Source organism: Nothoprocta perdicaria, unplaced genomic scaffold (assembly GCF_003342845.1).
Source record: "Nothoprocta perdicaria isolate Ctin4 unplaced genomic scaffold, notPer1 scaffold_139, whole genome shotgun sequence".
Taxonomy (NCBI): domain Eukaryota; kingdom Metazoa; phylum Chordata; class Aves; order Tinamiformes; family Tinamidae; genus Nothoprocta; species Nothoprocta perdicaria.
In genome coordinates, this window is record NW_020454527.1 from 1546514 (window position 1) to 1565575 (window position 19062).

The 19062-nt window shown below is 32.9% G+C and overlaps 1 protein-coding gene across 1 annotated transcript in view; it reads right to left on the bottom strand.

Moving 5' to 3' along the window:
- Nucleotides 1-19062, bottom strand: part of DNAH8 (dynein axonemal heavy chain 8) — a 101090-nt gene that overhangs the window by 29633 nt on the left and 52395 nt on the right. The window contains exons 51-71 of the mRNA XM_026034051.1: nt 18915-19057; nt 17024-17158; nt 16086-16208; nt 14909-15122; nt 14394-14503; nt 13671-13834; nt 11450-11642; nt 11001-11123; nt 10258-10388; nt 9727-9880; nt 9062-9226; nt 8408-8634; nt 7915-8033; nt 5956-6059; nt 5184-5360; nt 4199-4366; nt 2789-3001; nt 2126-2263; nt 1659-1786; nt 959-1130; nt 170-325 (exon numbers count right to left, since the gene is read on the bottom strand). Of these exons, the coding sequence (XP_025889836.1) occupies nt 170-325; nt 959-1130; nt 1659-1786; nt 2126-2263; nt 2789-3001; nt 4199-4366; nt 5184-5360; nt 5956-6059; nt 7915-8033; nt 8408-8634; nt 9062-9226; nt 9727-9880; nt 10258-10388; nt 11001-11123; nt 11450-11642; nt 13671-13834; nt 14394-14503; nt 14909-15122; nt 16086-16208; nt 17024-17158; nt 18915-19057 (3257 nt within the window). The remainder of the gene's footprint in view (nt 1-169; nt 326-958; nt 1131-1658; nt 1787-2125; nt 2264-2788; nt 3002-4198; nt 4367-5183; nt 5361-5955; nt 6060-7914; nt 8034-8407; nt 8635-9061; nt 9227-9726; nt 9881-10257; nt 10389-11000; nt 11124-11449; nt 11643-13670; nt 13835-14393; nt 14504-14908; nt 15123-16085; nt 16209-17023; nt 17159-18914; nt 19058-19062) is intronic.

Sequence of the window (19062 nt, forward strand, 5' to 3'; positions counted from 1 at the left end):
TGGCAGCACAGCCCTCCGGAGTGTCGGCCACTCCACCCAGCTTGGTGTCATCCGCAAACTTGCTCAGGGTGCATTCCGTGCCCTCGTCCAGGTCAAAGGCAGACACACTGAAGAAATAATGATTGAAGGAATCTGGTAGAGCATATTATGCCTGTAAAACACTGTTCACCTGTAATTCATTATCCTCTTCTTTCTTTTTTATCCATGTTTTCCCTTGAGTTTGTGGGTCGACCAATAGYGGGTATCTAGTTGCCTTAGTGACAATGATACCATTCTGAATTGAGAGATCATCTCCAGGCAGTCCTTGAAGATTCCACTCACTAATCTGAAGGGRAAAAAAAGGAAGTGATTGAGAATAAAGATACTCATTAAAGTAAATATACTTCAATTAAGATTGTTGTAAGAAACAGTAGAGACACGATACGAGAAGGGGTGCATATCTGAAGCTGCTGAAAAACCATAAGTTAACACTGAAGGAAGATATTTGGAGGCTTTAACATTTAAGGATGTTTTTCATTCAATAGAATGAGAGAAATGTCCTTTACCGGTATAAAAAAGTAACAAGGAAACTTCAGAGAGAACTTGATTAAGAAATGGGATCATGACCTTAATGGAAATTCAGGCTAGAAGAGCTGACATTAAATTGTTTTTGAAATCAGACCCACATAATGCTGACACAATTAAAAGCTAACAACAACAACAAAAAAACACTAATAATATGTATGTATTGTATAGATGTAATAGTGAGTTCTCATATATGACTTGTTTCTGTGCCTAAACAGTTTAGTACTATGTTATTTAGTAAGAATTGCCAGGAACTTTGGGAAAGCACAGAACAATAATGGGGAGTAATATCATGAGCTACAGTTCTGTTCTAAGAAAGCATAATATTGCCCAACAATAACAGAACATGTTCACATTTCATTTAAAATTAAATCTACAATTACCAAGAACTTACCGTTGGTTGATCTACCAACATAGAGATCAGATTCAAGTCCTTAGAGAAGGGTATTTTGTGGGCTTTCATCTCTGTTTCCCATAAATCTTTAAGCAAAAGATTCCTGAAGTTTTGATTAAAAGGTCCACAGTATGAAAGAAAACCTGTGCAGAGCAATACATCTCCCACAAGTCTAGGAAAGGAACATAACCATAGGTGATGTACAGTTCCAATTTGCATTGATTTAGATAATCAGCTTCTGCAATATGCTTTTATGAACTGAAGACTACTGAAGGAAGGAACCACTGTTTTTTGAAAACAAGAAGATTCTCTGTAATCCTAACATTTTTGCGAAAAATCACCAGAGCAGTACTGTATAAAACTGTTACCACTCCAACAAAGTGTTATAGCCTGATGATTACTGTTCATATTTTCATAGCTGAAACAAGAAATTGGCCTGACTTGTAGTCCATAATACAAGTACCTAACTGAAYTGGAATAATTCCTTTTTAAATCAATTTCAAAATCTGAGGTATTGTTCTATAGTGAAACACAAGCACTCAGTTACAATTCCTTAAGGGAGGGAAATTCAATTTTCACAATGGTTCAATTAGTTTGTGTAGATTTATTAAGATTTTTAGGAGCTATTGAAGCTATGAAACTGCTTACTAGCACTGCTTTTTTACTGATATTTTGGTAATTTCTCTGATGAATTTGATACCTGTTAATCTGAGATTTAAACTCTTTACTTTGCTGAGTCCATCTAACTTTCTCTCCACTCAATCCATCTATAAGTGCAGAGGCTGCTTGCATCTTTCTTCTGCATGTTTCTGCATCATTCAGTAAGTCCTAAAATTGGAGGAAAAAAAAGAAAAAGGAAGAGTCTCATTTCATTTAAAATGATAATGCAAAAGTCTAAAAAGTTACTAAATATATGTGTTTATCATCTTACCATACTTATTATGGTTATTTTGTTTAATTATTTATGCATTTTTATTTTAAATTTTATTTATTTAAAATATCCTCCTTGGGAGCTGCAAGTGCAGTTTTACCATATATATATAAATATTCACAGAAAAAAAAAAGGAAACCTGAGAGAATGGAGATTTACTCAACTATTTCTGTACTTGAACCTCAGAATTTTGCACTATGCAAGTATTTTTGCATAGTATAATACTTTTATCTCACCATTTTCTCCTTCATYGCTGCATCAAATTTGGCCTGCACTTTATCAAGTTCAGCTTGCTTTTCATCCAGTACTTCCTGAGCCTTTGCTAATTCTGCATTAGCTACTTTGAGGCGTCCTTCCTGTTTTGCTAAGTTAGCCTGAAAATAATTGAAAYGAATTGAATGATTGAAATAGTAATTGTGTGGAGTTTTGAATATGACAATGCATTATTTTAATACATAATTATCTGCTTCGCTGGTAACCAAAGCTAGTCAGTTATACACCAAAATATTTTATATGTTAACGCTTATATAAACACTATGASTTATTTTCTCTGTAAAATACATATCAACTTCAGTTATGATTTTTGTSCTAAATTAAACAGCAATGTAATAGTCCAGCTTCCTGACATATAGTCAGATTTCTTTCTCTATTTTTTTATTTTCTTTTTAGGAAAGATTCTGGAGACAGAATATTACTTTTCACAGTACAGCTAATCGGTCCAACTTTTTTCTCTTGTTTGTTCTGTGTTCTGTCTTCAGTCAAGAAGATGACACTATTTCTGATCTAATTGTTAGTCATTAAAGTTTACAGACTGAATAAATTTATTCCAATACATATTTTTACATCTCCTTCATTAATTATATTAAAAAAAAATCACAAAGTGAAAGATGATGCTTTACCTTAAGGGGCAATACTTCTCTGTTAACACCATAAAATATCGCCATTGCCTGTGTCCATGAGAGGAGTCCTGCCACATTCCCACATACTTTTTTACTACACTCCAGTGTGTAGTCCTCCATGTTAAAATAGGGCTGGAGGAATTCTACTGTCTCTTCATTGATTGTATCCTTAGGAAACTGTTGGAGACTCTGCAAAAATGGGCCACTCATAATCTGCAAAAAGCAACATCAAGATGTTTAAGAGGTGCTCATTTTACATTTAGAAGGTCTTTCAGAGTTTAATTTGTTGAAAAAAAAGATCTGCCTTGAAAGGTGATACAGTTRAATCTTACAAGGGCTTGCAATCTCCTAATTACTCCTATGTCTTGAATATACCTTAATGATTTAAAAGTTTTAAGAAATTACTTTCCAGTAACTAGACAGGTTAGTCCACCTTCCTGCCCTGCTAATCTTGGAAGTAGTGTTTCCTAAAAATTTGAAAAATACAGCTTCAGTAATATATATGTATTATATCTAGTGAATGCAAAGAAAATTGCTTGCCCGTTTGTGAAATGGGATCTAAATCACTCTGGAAAGGGAAATTGCTGGTTTTAACATTTTTCTTCTAAATCTTTAACATGTATAGGCAAGTCATGGAATAATTGCTTACTCTTTTCTGTTATGTCCATTGAAAATGAATAGTTTTGGTGCTTTATTAATTCCTGGACAATCTTAAATACAGGAGTTCTATTCGTATCCAAGATATATTTTTTCATCTCCACGATGAAAAAAAAAAGAGGCAAAAATATCAGCAAATTAATATGCTAGTTGAAGTAGTATAGAATGCCGGGAAATGTTATGGGAAGAATCCTAGGAGAAGAACGAACTCTAGAGGGAAGAGGTGGCTGTTTCCCTGAGTAATTTGTGCCAGGAATGCTGAAATGCGAATGACAAAACTATTGTCTCCTTGTCAATCGAGTAATTATTCAAGCAATCAGAGAGTCTGTAAGAAATGGAAAGGATTATTTAAATGGGAACTTGCAACTCCCCAGACACAAAGATGTTTCAGAATAGACTGTATTCAAGTTATGGGAGGAATACATATAACAGGAGACAGTCACATTTTAGGAGCCCCTAGGAAGAAAATACTATAGCCATTAAGAATTATTTTCAGGTCATTAGTGTGATTTATTTATTTGTTGCCAAGTCATACAAAACTAGACAAGGAAAATATAAAGCTCCTACTGCAAAAGTCTCTGAGCAATTCACYTACTAATTGCTTCCAAATAAACTTTATATTCCATCTCTATCTTAAAATTATATATTTGACTTTTTACGAGTGTTGCCCTTTTTAGAGTAAACAACATCATAATATTCTGATTTGTAAATTCCTAATTCTATTGTTTAAGAAACAATGAAAATTCTGCTTACTTTCAATGACTCCCCCCATGATGGCTTGCAGCAAGGCTTTTCTGGATCCATGGTAACTGGATCTACTTGCTTTTGAAATAGTAACAGACAGCAGTCCATGATCCTCATAATTAGATGGGGAGGTTTTGCAAGTTTTCTAACAGTAGCTATATCCGCTGGTCTGATGGTCTATTTGAAGAAAAAYATAGAACACGGCCTCAATACCACTTGTTATATTTTCCCATTCAATGTCCTAATATTAGYGGTCTTTTACTAGAAACTTATTTAAATGAAAAAATATGTTAATGTAAAAGAAATGAGTAATTGGGCTTACTTTACTGAATGTCACATGAGACTACAGTATTTTTAATAAGCATGTTTTAGACAAGACTCTTTTCCCAGAGTGCCATTCTTTGGTGATGCCAGAGTTCTCTACTTTATAATTATCCACAGAGAAAAAATGAAATTAAATTATAAAGTGCAGCAATGCTTCAAAATTTCTTAATTATGATTCTGATGCCCCCGAGTTCCCCCAACTTGCTTCCTCTTTCCTGCAGATTTAAAGATTTTTGTATGAGGAGACTGCCTTTTATTCCTCTTGGATAAGAGAAAGGTACAACCAGTTAACTTTGAAGAAATGGAATTCTTTTCCCACAAAGAAGCATTCTTTCGAATTCAGAGTAATAAGATATTCTAAATTATAAACCCATATGTAACTTTTGGAAATATTTGCACCTGTCTCTTTATAATCATCAAGTAGAAAGGTAGAAGGAGTTTCAAGACAAATGTTATAAAACAACATCTCTGAACATAAAATAACATTTGTTATTTGTTATTTGAAAGCAAATCRTGATAAAAACATTTATCAGAGATGTGATCATACACTGTGAACTGCTAGTGAGAGCAGTCAAAACCAAGTGAGAACCACATGCTCATGGCATTATCCTTTGTTTCTCTGGTGACTCACTTAATACTAAACTAATCAAAATGTAAAAACTTTATTCACATTCAGTGCAGCCTCCGCTTCTTCCAACGCTGGCCTAGCTGCTTCCAATTTACTCTCTGCTATCACTTTTTCGGAATCAATTTCATCTACAATTTTTTGTGCTTTATCTTTCACACCTTGCACTTCATTTTTTACTTTAGCTGCAGCTTCAGCACTGACTGTGACTTCTGCTAGTACCTGAAATTGACAATAAACACACACAGTATAAAGTGGTAGAACAAGTGATTAAGCTACCCAATAGAACAGAACACAGATATATGAAGGCTATTATATGGAAATACATAATGCTAGCCCTAGCTACACGTGGCATTATATAATTACAGAATCCAAATTAATATTTTTTTTCCAAAGAAATATTGGACTTGTGTCTTAGCATAAGACTGATTTTTTTTTTAATATATAAATGAAAAAAAAATCTTTGCGGGAGCTTTTTATTGAAAGTTCTTATCCTGTAATAGATGCTTATCCTATTTGAGTCTCTATAATCTACCTAAAAACAGTCCCTTGTGAATCCACAGAAATAAGTTACTGGTTTGTGTCTTTGGCCCTAAAGCACATCCATGTTTAATTCTACTGTGCATGTTTGACATAGAACTGCTATCAGAATGTGTCTGATCAATACCAGCTATAGAGTCTAGACCAGCACTGCTTATSCATTAAGAGCACAAATAATGCACTCCAATACCTATGAGAATATATGATGGATAAAGAACATGTATATCTTGATGCTATCTGCTGACATTTGCTGTTTAGCATATATAACGCTCCTTACTTTGTCTGCTTTTACAGAAGCCAAAGCCAGCTCTTTCTCCTTAACGGCCAACTCCTGAGAGAGTTTAGCAACAGATTCACTGGCCTCCATCAACTTAGACAGACCTATTAAATAAAAAATAAAAAATAAATCAGAAAAAATGAACTTTTTTGCTATTTAATAAAATCTAACTCCATATCACTAAGTTCCTGTACCTTTTGTTCTCATTTAAATTTATGCAAAGTAGAATAAGTGAATATTAGGCAGTCATGCTACACCATGGTGGTTTTACATTCACTCTTCATATATATAAATAATTTCATGAGGTGCAAAATAGTTATAAGCAAGACTGATCCTTTCCAAGCTAAATCCAAGCTCCCTTTTAGCATCATAATCTATAACTAAAAGTGCATAGCTGGGGCTTGAACTGGGGAAAAAAATATTCTTCAGAGAATAAAAAAAAGAAAAAAGAAGAAAGAGAAAAGAAAGAATGAAATATTTCCACTGTCATTTTTTTCTGTATTTCTTAAATTTTAAGTTACCAAGTATCATAACAGTTATCTTTAGAGGATATCTTGTGTCATAAAATCACGAGACAATGGAATATCTGTATGGAAGGATAAAAGCATTTATATCATGGCATTAAGACATGAGATAATCATTAGCATCCATAATTAATCCATGGTTATGTATTTGTAGAAGTCTAAGTAACGCTTTTGAAAAGATCAGTCACAGGAGTATCTTTCACACAGAATTTGTCCTTGAAAAGTAATAGAATAAAAAGTGAGATGACCAGTCAAATGCATTCATTGTCATAATTATCACTGGAAAAGCCTTCAACAAATTCTTAAGAGACTAGTCATGATGAGAATAGGAAAAAAAAAAAGAAAAAGAAAAAAAACCTCCCATATCATGACATACATGATCAGGTATTTGAGAAGGGACCTTGTATTCTAAACTTTTAGATCAGTATTCTCTGGTAAGTCTGTAGTGCCATGAAATCAAGCCCACACCTGCTGCAAACRTGCCACAGGACACTGAGGTTCCTGTTTTTTTCCACTTTTGGTGTTGATATTCTACACCAGACAGCTTTTAACATCTTATGCATCACTCTTGGAGTTGGAAAGGGCACCTTTCACATCTCAAAGCACTTCTCACAGGAGCTTTGCATTACGTGGTCTGGGCACCTGATCCTACAAAATGGCTCAAAAGGGACAGTTTCCATCAAGGCCTGAACCACCCTGCTTTGTCTAAGAAAAGCAACCAGAACAAAAGCTTGGGCCGTGTTTTCCATAGACTTCTTGTTTCAAAGGCCCAGAATCCAGGAAACTAGAAGTATCACACTGAKATGCATTAAAGATGCAATAATGAGAACTTTCAGGACTTTATTCCTTTCTCAAGCAGGACTGATGACAACTTCCAATTCCCAGAACTGGCAATGATACCTACATAGAAATCTACAAAATGTGAGAATTAGTCTTGTTTCTCTGAATAATGCATGTTTCACTGGATAACTTGTTCCTGGCCCCAGAGTTTGTAAATGTCAAATCCTACTGCTTAAGCAAAAACATCTTCCACACATAGCCACTAATAATGCATTCTTTATTTTCTAGGTGAACAGTTTTAGATACCAAGAGCTGATTTACAAAAGTGCATCTAGATGCAGATTGGAAAAAAACGCAATTGTGTTCTGAACCCACCAGGCACTAACATGATTCTAAAAAAAATATATATATATATATATTTTTTATATATATATATACACACACACATTGTTTGAAGCCAAGATCCAAAATTAGACTCTTCTAATAACTAATAGAAGTCAATTAAAATCTATCTTTAATAGAAGGAATGCTGARATGAATGAATAAGATGGCTTTAAAGCTATGAAACATTTTTGTAAGAAGGCACTTGTAAGTTCRTTGGCTGGAGTGCACCAAAGCATTTAAGACTAWACATGGCAATACATGTTTTACCTACCAATTTGCATACGTTCAGCTTGTTCATTAATATTTGCTAACTTTTCAGTATAAACATCCTTGTAGCCATTGATGAAAGAGAGATAAGATTTAGGTGTCACATGAGCTCTTCTTCGATACCTGAATCATGGAATTTTGACAACATTATAAGTTAATATGTATCTTTGCTTTTCTACAGCAATTTGGTTGCTTCCAATAAAGCAGAAGATTATATAAAACAAACATTTAATTCAGGCAAAATCCATTTTCTTCATAATGAAGAAATATCTTGCTTCCTGTTTTGTGTCTACATAAGCAAGGTTAAAGATTTCTGAACAGCTGGAATAAAGATATTGAATTTGCAAMATAAAAGCTATTAATTTTCATTGTCTTTAATATAGTAGATTCATATTTGTATTTGCATGACATTTAATTCAAATAACACAATCAGCGGAAAAAATATGTATAGTAGCAATACTTTTAGTATTAATGATTATATTRGTATAAGATATTACCTTTGGAAGTAATTCTCGCAGCTTTCTGAAACAATATCATGAAAGAGACCCATGGTTTCTACTATTTCTGTTTTAACTGATGCAGAACAAACCATATTAAATTCCGACAGAAAGTAACTGGCCACAGCAACAAGAGCTTCCTTAGGCCATCGACTGAACCAGTCCATGGTGCAACCTGATATGAGGCCAGGAAATTTCAAAGAACGTGCACGAAATTTCTCACCAACCTATAGAGAATAATATTGTTAATGCACAATAAGGTTCCCACATTAGGCTGATCAAAATGTTTAACATATATAAGATTTTTTTTTTGCTTAGAAAACCTGCATTTCTTTTTCTCTCCAAGAAAGAATATTATTTTGAACATATGATACTTTACAAAATTTAAATAAAGAAGCTCATGGCAAAGATGCATTCTTTCAGATATTTTGAAGTTTCATTAAACTTATATAAAATCTCTATAAAATTTTCTCTAAGCAACAAACAGAGATTTGACAAAGCTGTGTTAACTGATTTGTATTAGGAGAGAATACTCAACTCCATTGCAGGATAAAAAAATGAAAATAAATTTAACATGTAAAGAATCATTCAATTTAAGTTAATTTTGTAAATAAAARCAAGATAGATATTAAAAAAATAATAAATACAACTTACCGGAGAAAAGCAGAGGACAACATGCAAGTTCTTCTTTGCCCGAGTTATAAAATACTCATAAAGATTATCAAAAGTTGGAGGACATCGAGGCATCTCTTTTTTCATTAGAGGTATCAGTCCTTGAGTGATTTCATCTAACTCATCCCGAGCAAATAAATTMGCAATCTTTATATAAAAATAAGAATTGACAAGAAAGTAAACCACATGGATTTAATTATTATACTGTTTATAATTATTTGCCATCTTACATTTGTATACCCCTCCCTGCATATATGCAGTTTAGATGGATTAAAAAGCAAATCTATCCCTCTTTTGCCCTTGCTTGCTCAGACTGGTAGGGCAGAGTATAGCTCTCATTTATTCTTATTAAATGAACTCTCTTTTAATTAATAAGGCTTCTGAAATACCCACCACAGCTATTTTCTTATCCTCTCCCATCTCATATTGAAACATCATATASAGATCGGTCTTGCATTCCTTATCTTAAAAAAATATATATTTTAGGATATTTTAGAGAAATATTTTGGAGTTAAACATTATTCATTCTGTATTTTATTACAGAAATTAGAGAAATGAATTAGAACAAACAAAACACGAAACAGTAAGAAAACATGCTGCAGTTTCATTCTTCTGAAATATCTCRTCCCTCATTTTGAGGATCTTACCTCGCCTGAAGATAGAAGATTGTTAAGGTATTCCAAAAATGATTCCTCTTTTATTTCATTATCAGTGAAAATAAAAGTGATGCCTTTTCCTTCTGCTCCAGCTGTTCTATACAGTAATTTTAAATCATCTGTGAGATTGCTTACATTATAGGATCTAGGAAGAATAAGAAACATCAAAACAGTGCAGAATTACTGCTATTTCCACACTTGATCATTTTATTAATAGTATTGCAAGTATCATTTGTAAAGATACATTTTGGCTAAGCAATAGCTAACGCATAGTCCAACTTTTGAGCTCAATTTTATTCCAATTTTGCATATGAACCTGTTGCATATGAACAAAATATGTTTTTTTTTTCTTTTTTGCATTTTAAAATGGTGATAAGATACAAATAGAATGACTTTAAACATACAAATAGAATGACTTTAAACTTTACACAGTCAGATTCTGACTGTGTAAAAGCAAGTAATATATAAAATCAATGGTATCAATAGTATCAATGGTATTTATATACTTCTTGTATTTCTTACCTGGTTAAAGTGATCTGAAATATTTTATACCCTGCAATAAAGGTGGCCAACCTTGAAAGACTTTGTTTTCCAGAACCACCAACTCCAACTAGTAAGGCATTTCCACATGCTGTCCGAATTATCCGGGAAATCTATATAGAAGGAAAAAATACCAGAAAAGTGCATAAGATGATTACTAGATTGACTGATTCCAATTTAGGATGAATTTGGCCCTTATATTTTTGTTTCTAAATAGGGCTTTAATTGAATCAAAACTGAGACTTACTACTGTCCTGTATTATTTGTCAATAAAATTGGTGGCATTAACATATATTTCTTCATGTCTCTCATCTTGCTAGATGCTACATAATATTGTTGTGGTCACTTGTCACACAAGGATTTCATGTGACGACCCCTTTTCTATGGGTTACTAAGCTAGATGATCAATTAGTGATGAAAACTAATTACATATACTAAGTACAAATGCGGCTCTTCCTGCCCTCCCCCTTCCTAATGAGGAAAATTCCCATACCCCTGAAAACATATGAGCTTAAATTAATAAACAAAACAAATTATTTATCATAAAATATGAAAATAAGTGAATGAAGTTCTTCCTAGTTCTTGATAATAACTAAAAAAAAGCCGGCAAATGAATTTGGAGACAAGAGTGGATTTGCAGAAGGCATCCTATACACACAGCTTGCCAGAATCAGGAAACTCTCCCTCAGCAACCATACCAGTAAGAAAAGCAACAATCTCCAAACCTTAACAAGATGTGTCATTGCGTCTTTAAAAAACACCAAATCAAGAAAAGATCCTCTAATACATTCATTGTATTGTCTCTGATACATTTGCAGTTTTTCACAAAGAAATTCAAAGCTTGGGATCTGAAAAAATGAAATAAAAACCAGAATAGCATTACAACCCTTCAGAATTTAAAACTACACTGATATTTTTCCATGTTATTTTGAGTACATTTATTGGTCATGCAAAGATAATTCCTTTTAGTAATTGTATCTACACAACCAAAATTTGTTGAAAAGGATGGAAAATTCAGGAGTGAAGTAAAAAAATGGTATTTCTTTGGCATTGTCAACTGTTCACAAAAGGGAGGAAACTGCTTTAAAAAAAATCTGTGTGATATGACATCAGACATATAACAATTACTAAAGGAAAATTCCAACACAAGTATTTCAGATTTAAAATGTAATACCTCCTCATAGATTTTTGGTGGTTCAAATACAAAATCTTCTGGTTCTTCACCAGTTGGTTCAGGCATCTCCCGCAAAAAGTCTACAAAATACGGTTCAGCTTGAACAACTTCTGCTAGGCCTGTATCCACATATTCCTCAATTGCTTTAATAATAGTTTTGTCAAACCAAGCTCTATCTTCCTCAGTAATAAATCTAAAAATCAAAGAATAGTGTAATTTTTAAAAAGTGTATTTCTAGTTAGAAACAGTTGGAAAATCACATAATTAAAAATTTTACAGAATAAATAAATAAATCTTTACTTCTCCTCCTTCACAGTGCTGCAAAATGTGAAACTAGGATAGACATATAAAAATGCTGTACATAATGGTCTGCTTTTCCAAACAAGAAAAAGCTACAAACTGTAATTCACTGAAGTGTAGAGACAGCCTGTGTATGCAACATCTTACTTACTTTATTAGTATTAGCAGTGTAAGTTGGTCTCGGTAGTAAATTATATTATATCACTAAGCACTACTAAATATAAAAGCATGGTAGAAGAAGAACCTGCATGACAAACACATATATACACTTTCTAAATTCATCAATATACAGAAAATGTAAAAATATTTAAGTAAATTACAGTGACACTGCTCCTAACCTCAAAACACACTCTCTGTAAAGAAAACAATACACTTTTAAATCAATGGCTTTGACTTTAACTTGAAATTAAACATAAATATCATCTCTCTTTTTGTAACACCAGGACTCTATTGCTATGCGCATATATCAAAATCAGTTAATTTGTTACATTTATAGAGTACAATAATTTAAGCATATGGCAGTGCTGCTAGTACTTGTTGTAAAATTTGATTTTTTTCCTATTTTTCAAAATTGATTTTAAGTTTATTTAATTTCCAACATTCTTTTTCTGTACTCAAATTATGTATCTAACGATAGAGGAGAAAGTGACCTAAAGTTTTTTAGTCTTTCTTCTGACATTTTTGACTGAAGCTTGTGAATGCAAATTAAAATGCACCTCTCTAGGGAAAAGGAGAAGGTGGCTGCTAGCCAATTCCGAGCCCTCATGGAAGGAAATGAGAGATCCTAGAAGATAGACAGGGACGGGAAAAAAAGCTGGTTGACAATACCCTATGATGGTTTGGAAGTGTTTTTACCGTTCATCTAAAATGGATGGCAGCTGTCTCACTCATTAATTCCATCAGTGTTTCATTCAGCGCCTAGCTTTAAGTATCTTATTGTTGTGTTTGTTTTAACAAAATGTATGCTGAAGTCCACATGCKAAGTTATATTTAAGGAAGGGTTCATCTGAGTTGTTTTCCTTATGCTGACAGCTTGCTGGAATAATGTGATTAAAACTGTCTATACTCGAATAAAAATTTTGTTTAATACTGTGCTAAATCATTTGGATCAGATGCTGTATGTGTACACAGCTTCTTACAACAAATCATATTTCAGATATGTGCCACTATAGCAAACGCATTACAAATTCCAAGTCATGGCAGGTAACTCCTAAATAYTTGCCACTCCAAGGCCTTTAAGTTTAATTAAAAGCAATAAAATATGTGCTGTTACAGCAAAATGTTTTATATTGCTTTCATTTTGTGATATTTTCATAAAGTAAATAAAACTTAATAAAATACTTATAACATTGTTATTAATATGTAATAATAAAATATATGCATATTTTTAATAGTCAACATTTATTTCATATCCATACATTAATTCTATGGAGAGAGAAAAAAAAACAGAAAAAAAAAAGAAGATGCTTCTCTAGAATATCACAATAAGAAAAAATTATAGTAGTTGAGATTCACAGCAGTGATGGTTACACATTGAATTTTTACTGGCAACTAAATACTGTAAGTGGAACTTCACATGAAATTCAAACATTTTTGGGGGCACCACACTCAGGACACTATTTTTAATTATTTTTTATTATTATTATTATTTTTTAGAATTATCTCACTGTAGCCAAAATTAGCATACGTTAGATTACTGAATAGGTTCTGAATATGAAACTGGTCTAATCCATCAGTACATAACATGACATTTGTTGGGACAGAATCAAAAGACAAAATGCACATAAAAGAAAAATACATATGTGTCTTTCCTCCTGGCCTAATAATGTTTATCTTGTTAAGAAATCTGAGGGATGTGTGAGCATAAACAAAGTGAATGGCTAAATCCAGTAAGTATTGCAAAATGATACAGTTATTGTACCTGTCAGCAATTACTCTAGTACATTCATGCTTAAAAAGTGTTGTAAGGACATTGATGTCACTGCATTCTTCTGCCTTTATAGTGATCATTCCTTGCCAAATTCTAGAAAGGTCTCGAAGGTTGAAGATATAGTGAAATTTAGATGGTGTAGGCAGCATCTTTGTCTAAAAAAAAAAATGTTATTGTTTCAAATCAGTAACAATCAGAAGGAAAACGAATAACATAAAATAAAAATTTATAAATATTAATAGAGATATAAGAAATAAAAATAACAAAAATACTATTTGCCATACATCCCATTYTTGAAAAATGCCTTCCAAGAAGTCGACATTAAGAATATCTGATTTGGCTGGAAATATGATTTAGCACTGTATGTGAAATCTCATTTCCTGGAACATTTCATTAGTTTATATGTTGCTCTGTTTTATTAATTACAACTATTAAATTATGATGAATTTTACTCCCAGTTGTTAGACAACATTGAATGCAGCGTAAGTAGTAAAAATAAAGCTATAGGAATGCCTGAATCAATATATCCATTCAACTGTTTTATAAATTTTAATCTGAAATATTCCAGATAATCTCTCCAGACATCTCTTTAGCCCATTTTTTTCTTGTTCTCTTCACAATACGAGATACAATCTTAAAGAATATCTGTCCAAATTACACTAGCAAACATTTGGTTCAAATWGATTACGATAAATCTTTCTATGCAATTGGTACCTTTGTCCACTGCCATAATATTCTGCCTGCTGGAACCAATTTTTTCACCATATCACATACTTCAGAACTGAATTTTCTACATGGATGAAAGTATCCACAGCCAATAACACCTAAAATACAAAATGCAACGTCCAGTTAATCTAAAGGTGTCAGAAATTATTAGTTATGAATAAGATTAAGTATTTATTTAAAAATTAATTTGGTTTTAAATTATCAATGAGGTAAATCTATCACTATTGTCATTGGCTTTTCTGAACAAAGACTAATATAGAAACAGCTGGGAACAATTCACAGATTGTAATAAAATGCTGTTTTGACAAAATTACATCCAAAATCAGAAATCAAAACAGAGATTTGTCTTACATAACAATATTTTTGCTGAAATACGGCTCCAGCTGTTTCACTGGAAGTACTCTGAATTTGTATGAGAAGAGAAAGCTGTGTGAAAGAGAACAGTTTTACATATTTTGAAACAATTAATAAAAAAATATAAAAATAAGAGGAAAAACAAGTACCAAAAATTTTGTCTATGGATGTATTGGAGGGCAATGTACAATTGAATACAGAAAATTGTCTTTTTAAACGCTGGGGAATGTCATTACGGCCTCCTCCRGGATGAATCATTGCTGCTACTAATTGCACATCTACAATTGTTGTGAAGTCCCCAGGTTTATCCAAGCTATACATTCCTTCCATTTCCATCATCTGACGAACAATTTCATTTGTTACCTGTGAGTTAGTGAACAAATAGGAATCAGAAATTCGAACAAACAAACAAAAAGYTGTCACATATACGGTCAATACACTGTCAAATTAATTTCTCATTATTATTTCCCAGCTTTATCCACTAATTCCTAGAATTAGGTTTTTATTTTGGTTCGAAATAATATCTTCCCTAGTCATATGGGTGAGTTTGGACCACACGCTTTTATTAAACAGCATAAAAATTCTTTCAGATGTATTAACTACAATATAATCTATATAATACCAAAAATTGTGATAGCATTCCCTTTAATCAAAAAGACTTGCCTTCTGTAAGGAAAAAAGTAAATAAATAGAGGGAAAAAACCCTTTTGTTCCATTATTTGCTGCTAGACACTCAGTTTTAGAGTGTTTATAATTCTCTCTTGGGCTGCCATCAAACCTAAAGAGCTAGTTCTTTTTAAAAAAGAAATCTGCTCCTTCTGGCAAAGTAACTCTCTCCACATGTTTGTAAGGATGGGGAGGCATGAGGGTTTTCCCCCATAGCAACTGCTCCACCAATATTCAGCAAGTCTTACATATTCATATACTATAACTCCCCAAAAGCTATGACATGCAGCAGGGCACAGGCCGCAAACCACCAATCTCATATGTAATATTTTAGCACTGTCTTGTTGCCGTTCWAATGGACCTTTCTTTCATATTATTGGACACTGTCTGGTTCCAGAAGGACTTTGCCTTAAACAGAGCCACACAGTCAAGCAGTTCAGGTCGGGGCTTATTYAGTGATAGTTTCAATTTTTATACATTTTTTAAAAAGTTAAAGAGCTTTTTATGTTGCAGCAAATGAAGAAAAATCAAGATAAAAAAATGTAATGGGAGGTGTACRCACACTTAAGCCCTATCTATCCTATATTGAGGAAATCCAATGATTCCCATAAGAAAAACAAACCATACTAATACTTTGAAGTAAGTTAAATGTTTATTTACCTGATCTCCCCATTCATTAACAACTGGCATATTGATATCATCAATAAACACAGTCATTTTTCTGCCTCCAGGTGGTCCATAAGTACTTCCAATGCGTTTGTCCACATAACTCTCTATTGTCCTCTAAAAAAATGAAAGGAAGTTCATTCTTGTATCCAAAGCAACAATATTAAAAGCATACTATTAGAAAAATGGGTTACTGCTTTCTACTCCAACAGTCTCCCTATCATTTTTTTTTTCATATTAGCAGTTTTACCTCAGATTATTACTAAATGTTTTCCTATTTATGGCACTCTTTACAAGATTCCCAATATTTAGGGCTACTAACTAAAAATCTATCTGTAGTTGTCGTTGGTATTTAAATGGAATTTGATGGAATGGAATGAAAATGGAATAAAACTGTAAATCTGTAAACTCTAAATCTGTATGAAGCTGCTATGCCATATTACTTAAAACATTGCCTTAATGTTCCAGTGATTTCTGAGTTGAAGCAGAAAGGAAGGACCTAGGAGTTGAAATCTGTTTTTTATTTTACAAAAATAAATTTTAAAAAAGCTGTAATTATATTTTACAATTAAAAGTATATAAAAATTAGACAGTCATGAAAAAATGATCAAGTCAGATATTCTCTAAGCAAAAATTTTCATTAAAATGTCAAGGAAAGGCTTACAACAACAGAATGGAGTCCGATTTCTATAAGGAAAAAATATATATTAGTTTAAAAGAATGAATATTCTCATCTGCAAAAATGATTTAATATGAGATTTACTAAAATGTTTTAGTGACTTAAAGGAAAAAGATTCTCTAAAGGTTCTCTAAATTGCTTTCTATTGTCAAATAACTTCAGAACTTTAAAAAATAATTTTTTACCATCAGAATGAGTATATTTTTAACACACAAGAAAAACGTGCAAGAACAACCTAAAACTCGTATTTTACCTGAAACATAAATGGTTCGGTGGCAGATGAAAAGTTTAAACATTTTGATAAATGTTCTTCTGGGTCATATTTCTTCACATATGCCTTTATCATGACTGTCTTCGCAGTTCCCTGTTCTCCTGTGAGCAAAACTGCCTGAAATAGACATTTAAATCAGATAGGCATTATCAAAACTGCTGATTAAATTTATAAAAGAGATATTGTAGAAAAAGGGACATTTTTAGTGTCTAATTTTGAACAACACATTATTTTGGTAATTTTCTCTGTCTCCATAAGCATTGACCCAGTATGTGTTTTTCATCCCATCCAAATTCTCCAACAGAAATCAGTTAAGGAAGAAGTGAGAAGGGACATGCAGTCCAAATAAAAAGGAACAAGTGAGRAAGTACAGGAGGTTCTTTTTCTACTCTTTGAAGATTCTGTTTTTCGTCTTCTAGTCTTAGCCTTAGTTCTTTCTAAAACCGAAAGTTGCTGAATCAAAGGATGAATACTCTTCTTCTTYGTTTTGCTTTTAAGCCTTTTATAGAAATGTTCCATTTCATCTCATGTGGGGAGCTGGGTACAGACCCTGCTTCTTTTTTTCAGAGATACGGAACCCTTTATGGGTTACTTTCCAACTCAAACTTTTATACTGCTTAGATTTTTATTGGATGGCATTCTCTTCAGCAATATATCCACTCCATGAAAGAAATTTAATCAGCTTATAAAAGAGCTGATCTATTTACTTATGATTGTGGACACTGAATTTGACATTGCAATGGATTCTTACCAGTACTGTATCTGAAATGTTCAAATACATTTGAAAAAACATATAATGATAAATCCCCTGCAAGAACATAAAAGTGGACCTGTAAAAGACCTGTAAAATACCACTCAGGTTTCATCAAGTACRTGCAAATCAGCTGTAATGAAAGTTCATCCTACCACAATCTGAGAAAAGGTAGAAGGAAAATAAAGATGTATCTCTATCACAACTCAATATGTGATTAAGTTAAACCTCAGGAAAAAAAAAAAAARAAAGAAAGTTTCAAAACAAAGCAAGCCACCTACAAGAGCTGCAGCCGAGAGGTGGATATAAACCACATATCAACAGAAACACTGGACTGAGGAAAATGCCAGGTTGCATAAACCCCACTTTGATTGACATGAGGGTTTGTTATCTGTTTGGCAATGACTTGCCAACATTGAGGAATGTACCTCAAAAAATATCTGAACCTAAAAGCATCTCCCAGAATATCAGCATACAAAACTTTATTTTTCGTTTCCAACTATTACCAAGTTTTGCATGTTTTTATGATTTGTGTCAGATATATCAAAGTAACAGCCACATTTGCTTTGTTGCAGTTTCATCAAACCTAGCGAACAAAATTTCCATCCAAATCACAGGACTTCACAGAAAAGTCAGGTTCCAGCATTGTCTCAAACACTGTAGGTATTTCTAACATCCTCTGCAAACACTCAGGAGGACTCCTGATTCATAGACCAGCACAGGTTTCCATAGCAAGTTGCTGAAGTTGCTAATAGCATTGCACTAAAGCAAAACGTGTATTTTTCAGATCTTTCACTCAGTCAATAGGCCAATAAACATGTATCTTTTAATAACTTGTTTAAAGTGACCAGCGTCAAGAGCCATGMTAACAGGTTGTTCCATGCTCCTATGCTGTTAAGAAGCATCTGCTCCCTTTCCATAGTCATAGAATGCTTAAGGTTGGAAGGGACCTCCAGAGGTCAGCTAGTCCAACCTCCACAAACAGGGTCATGGCTATATGAAGAATACGAAGAGTGCCTACAAACTCTATTATTTATAAACAGCATTCTATGATTCTATGAAATAGGTTTCTACCCATCTCATATAGTAGACATATAAGTAATTAAGTAAACCTGTACATACTTTGTGTTGCTTTGCAATTGTGTCTATCAAAAACTGAGTTCTGACATTGTCAACATTTGGAACCAGAATAGATGCATAGTCTGGGACACTATCTGTTGGATAAACATACTCCTGAACTCGTTTACTCCAGTGCTCCCAGTCACCTGAA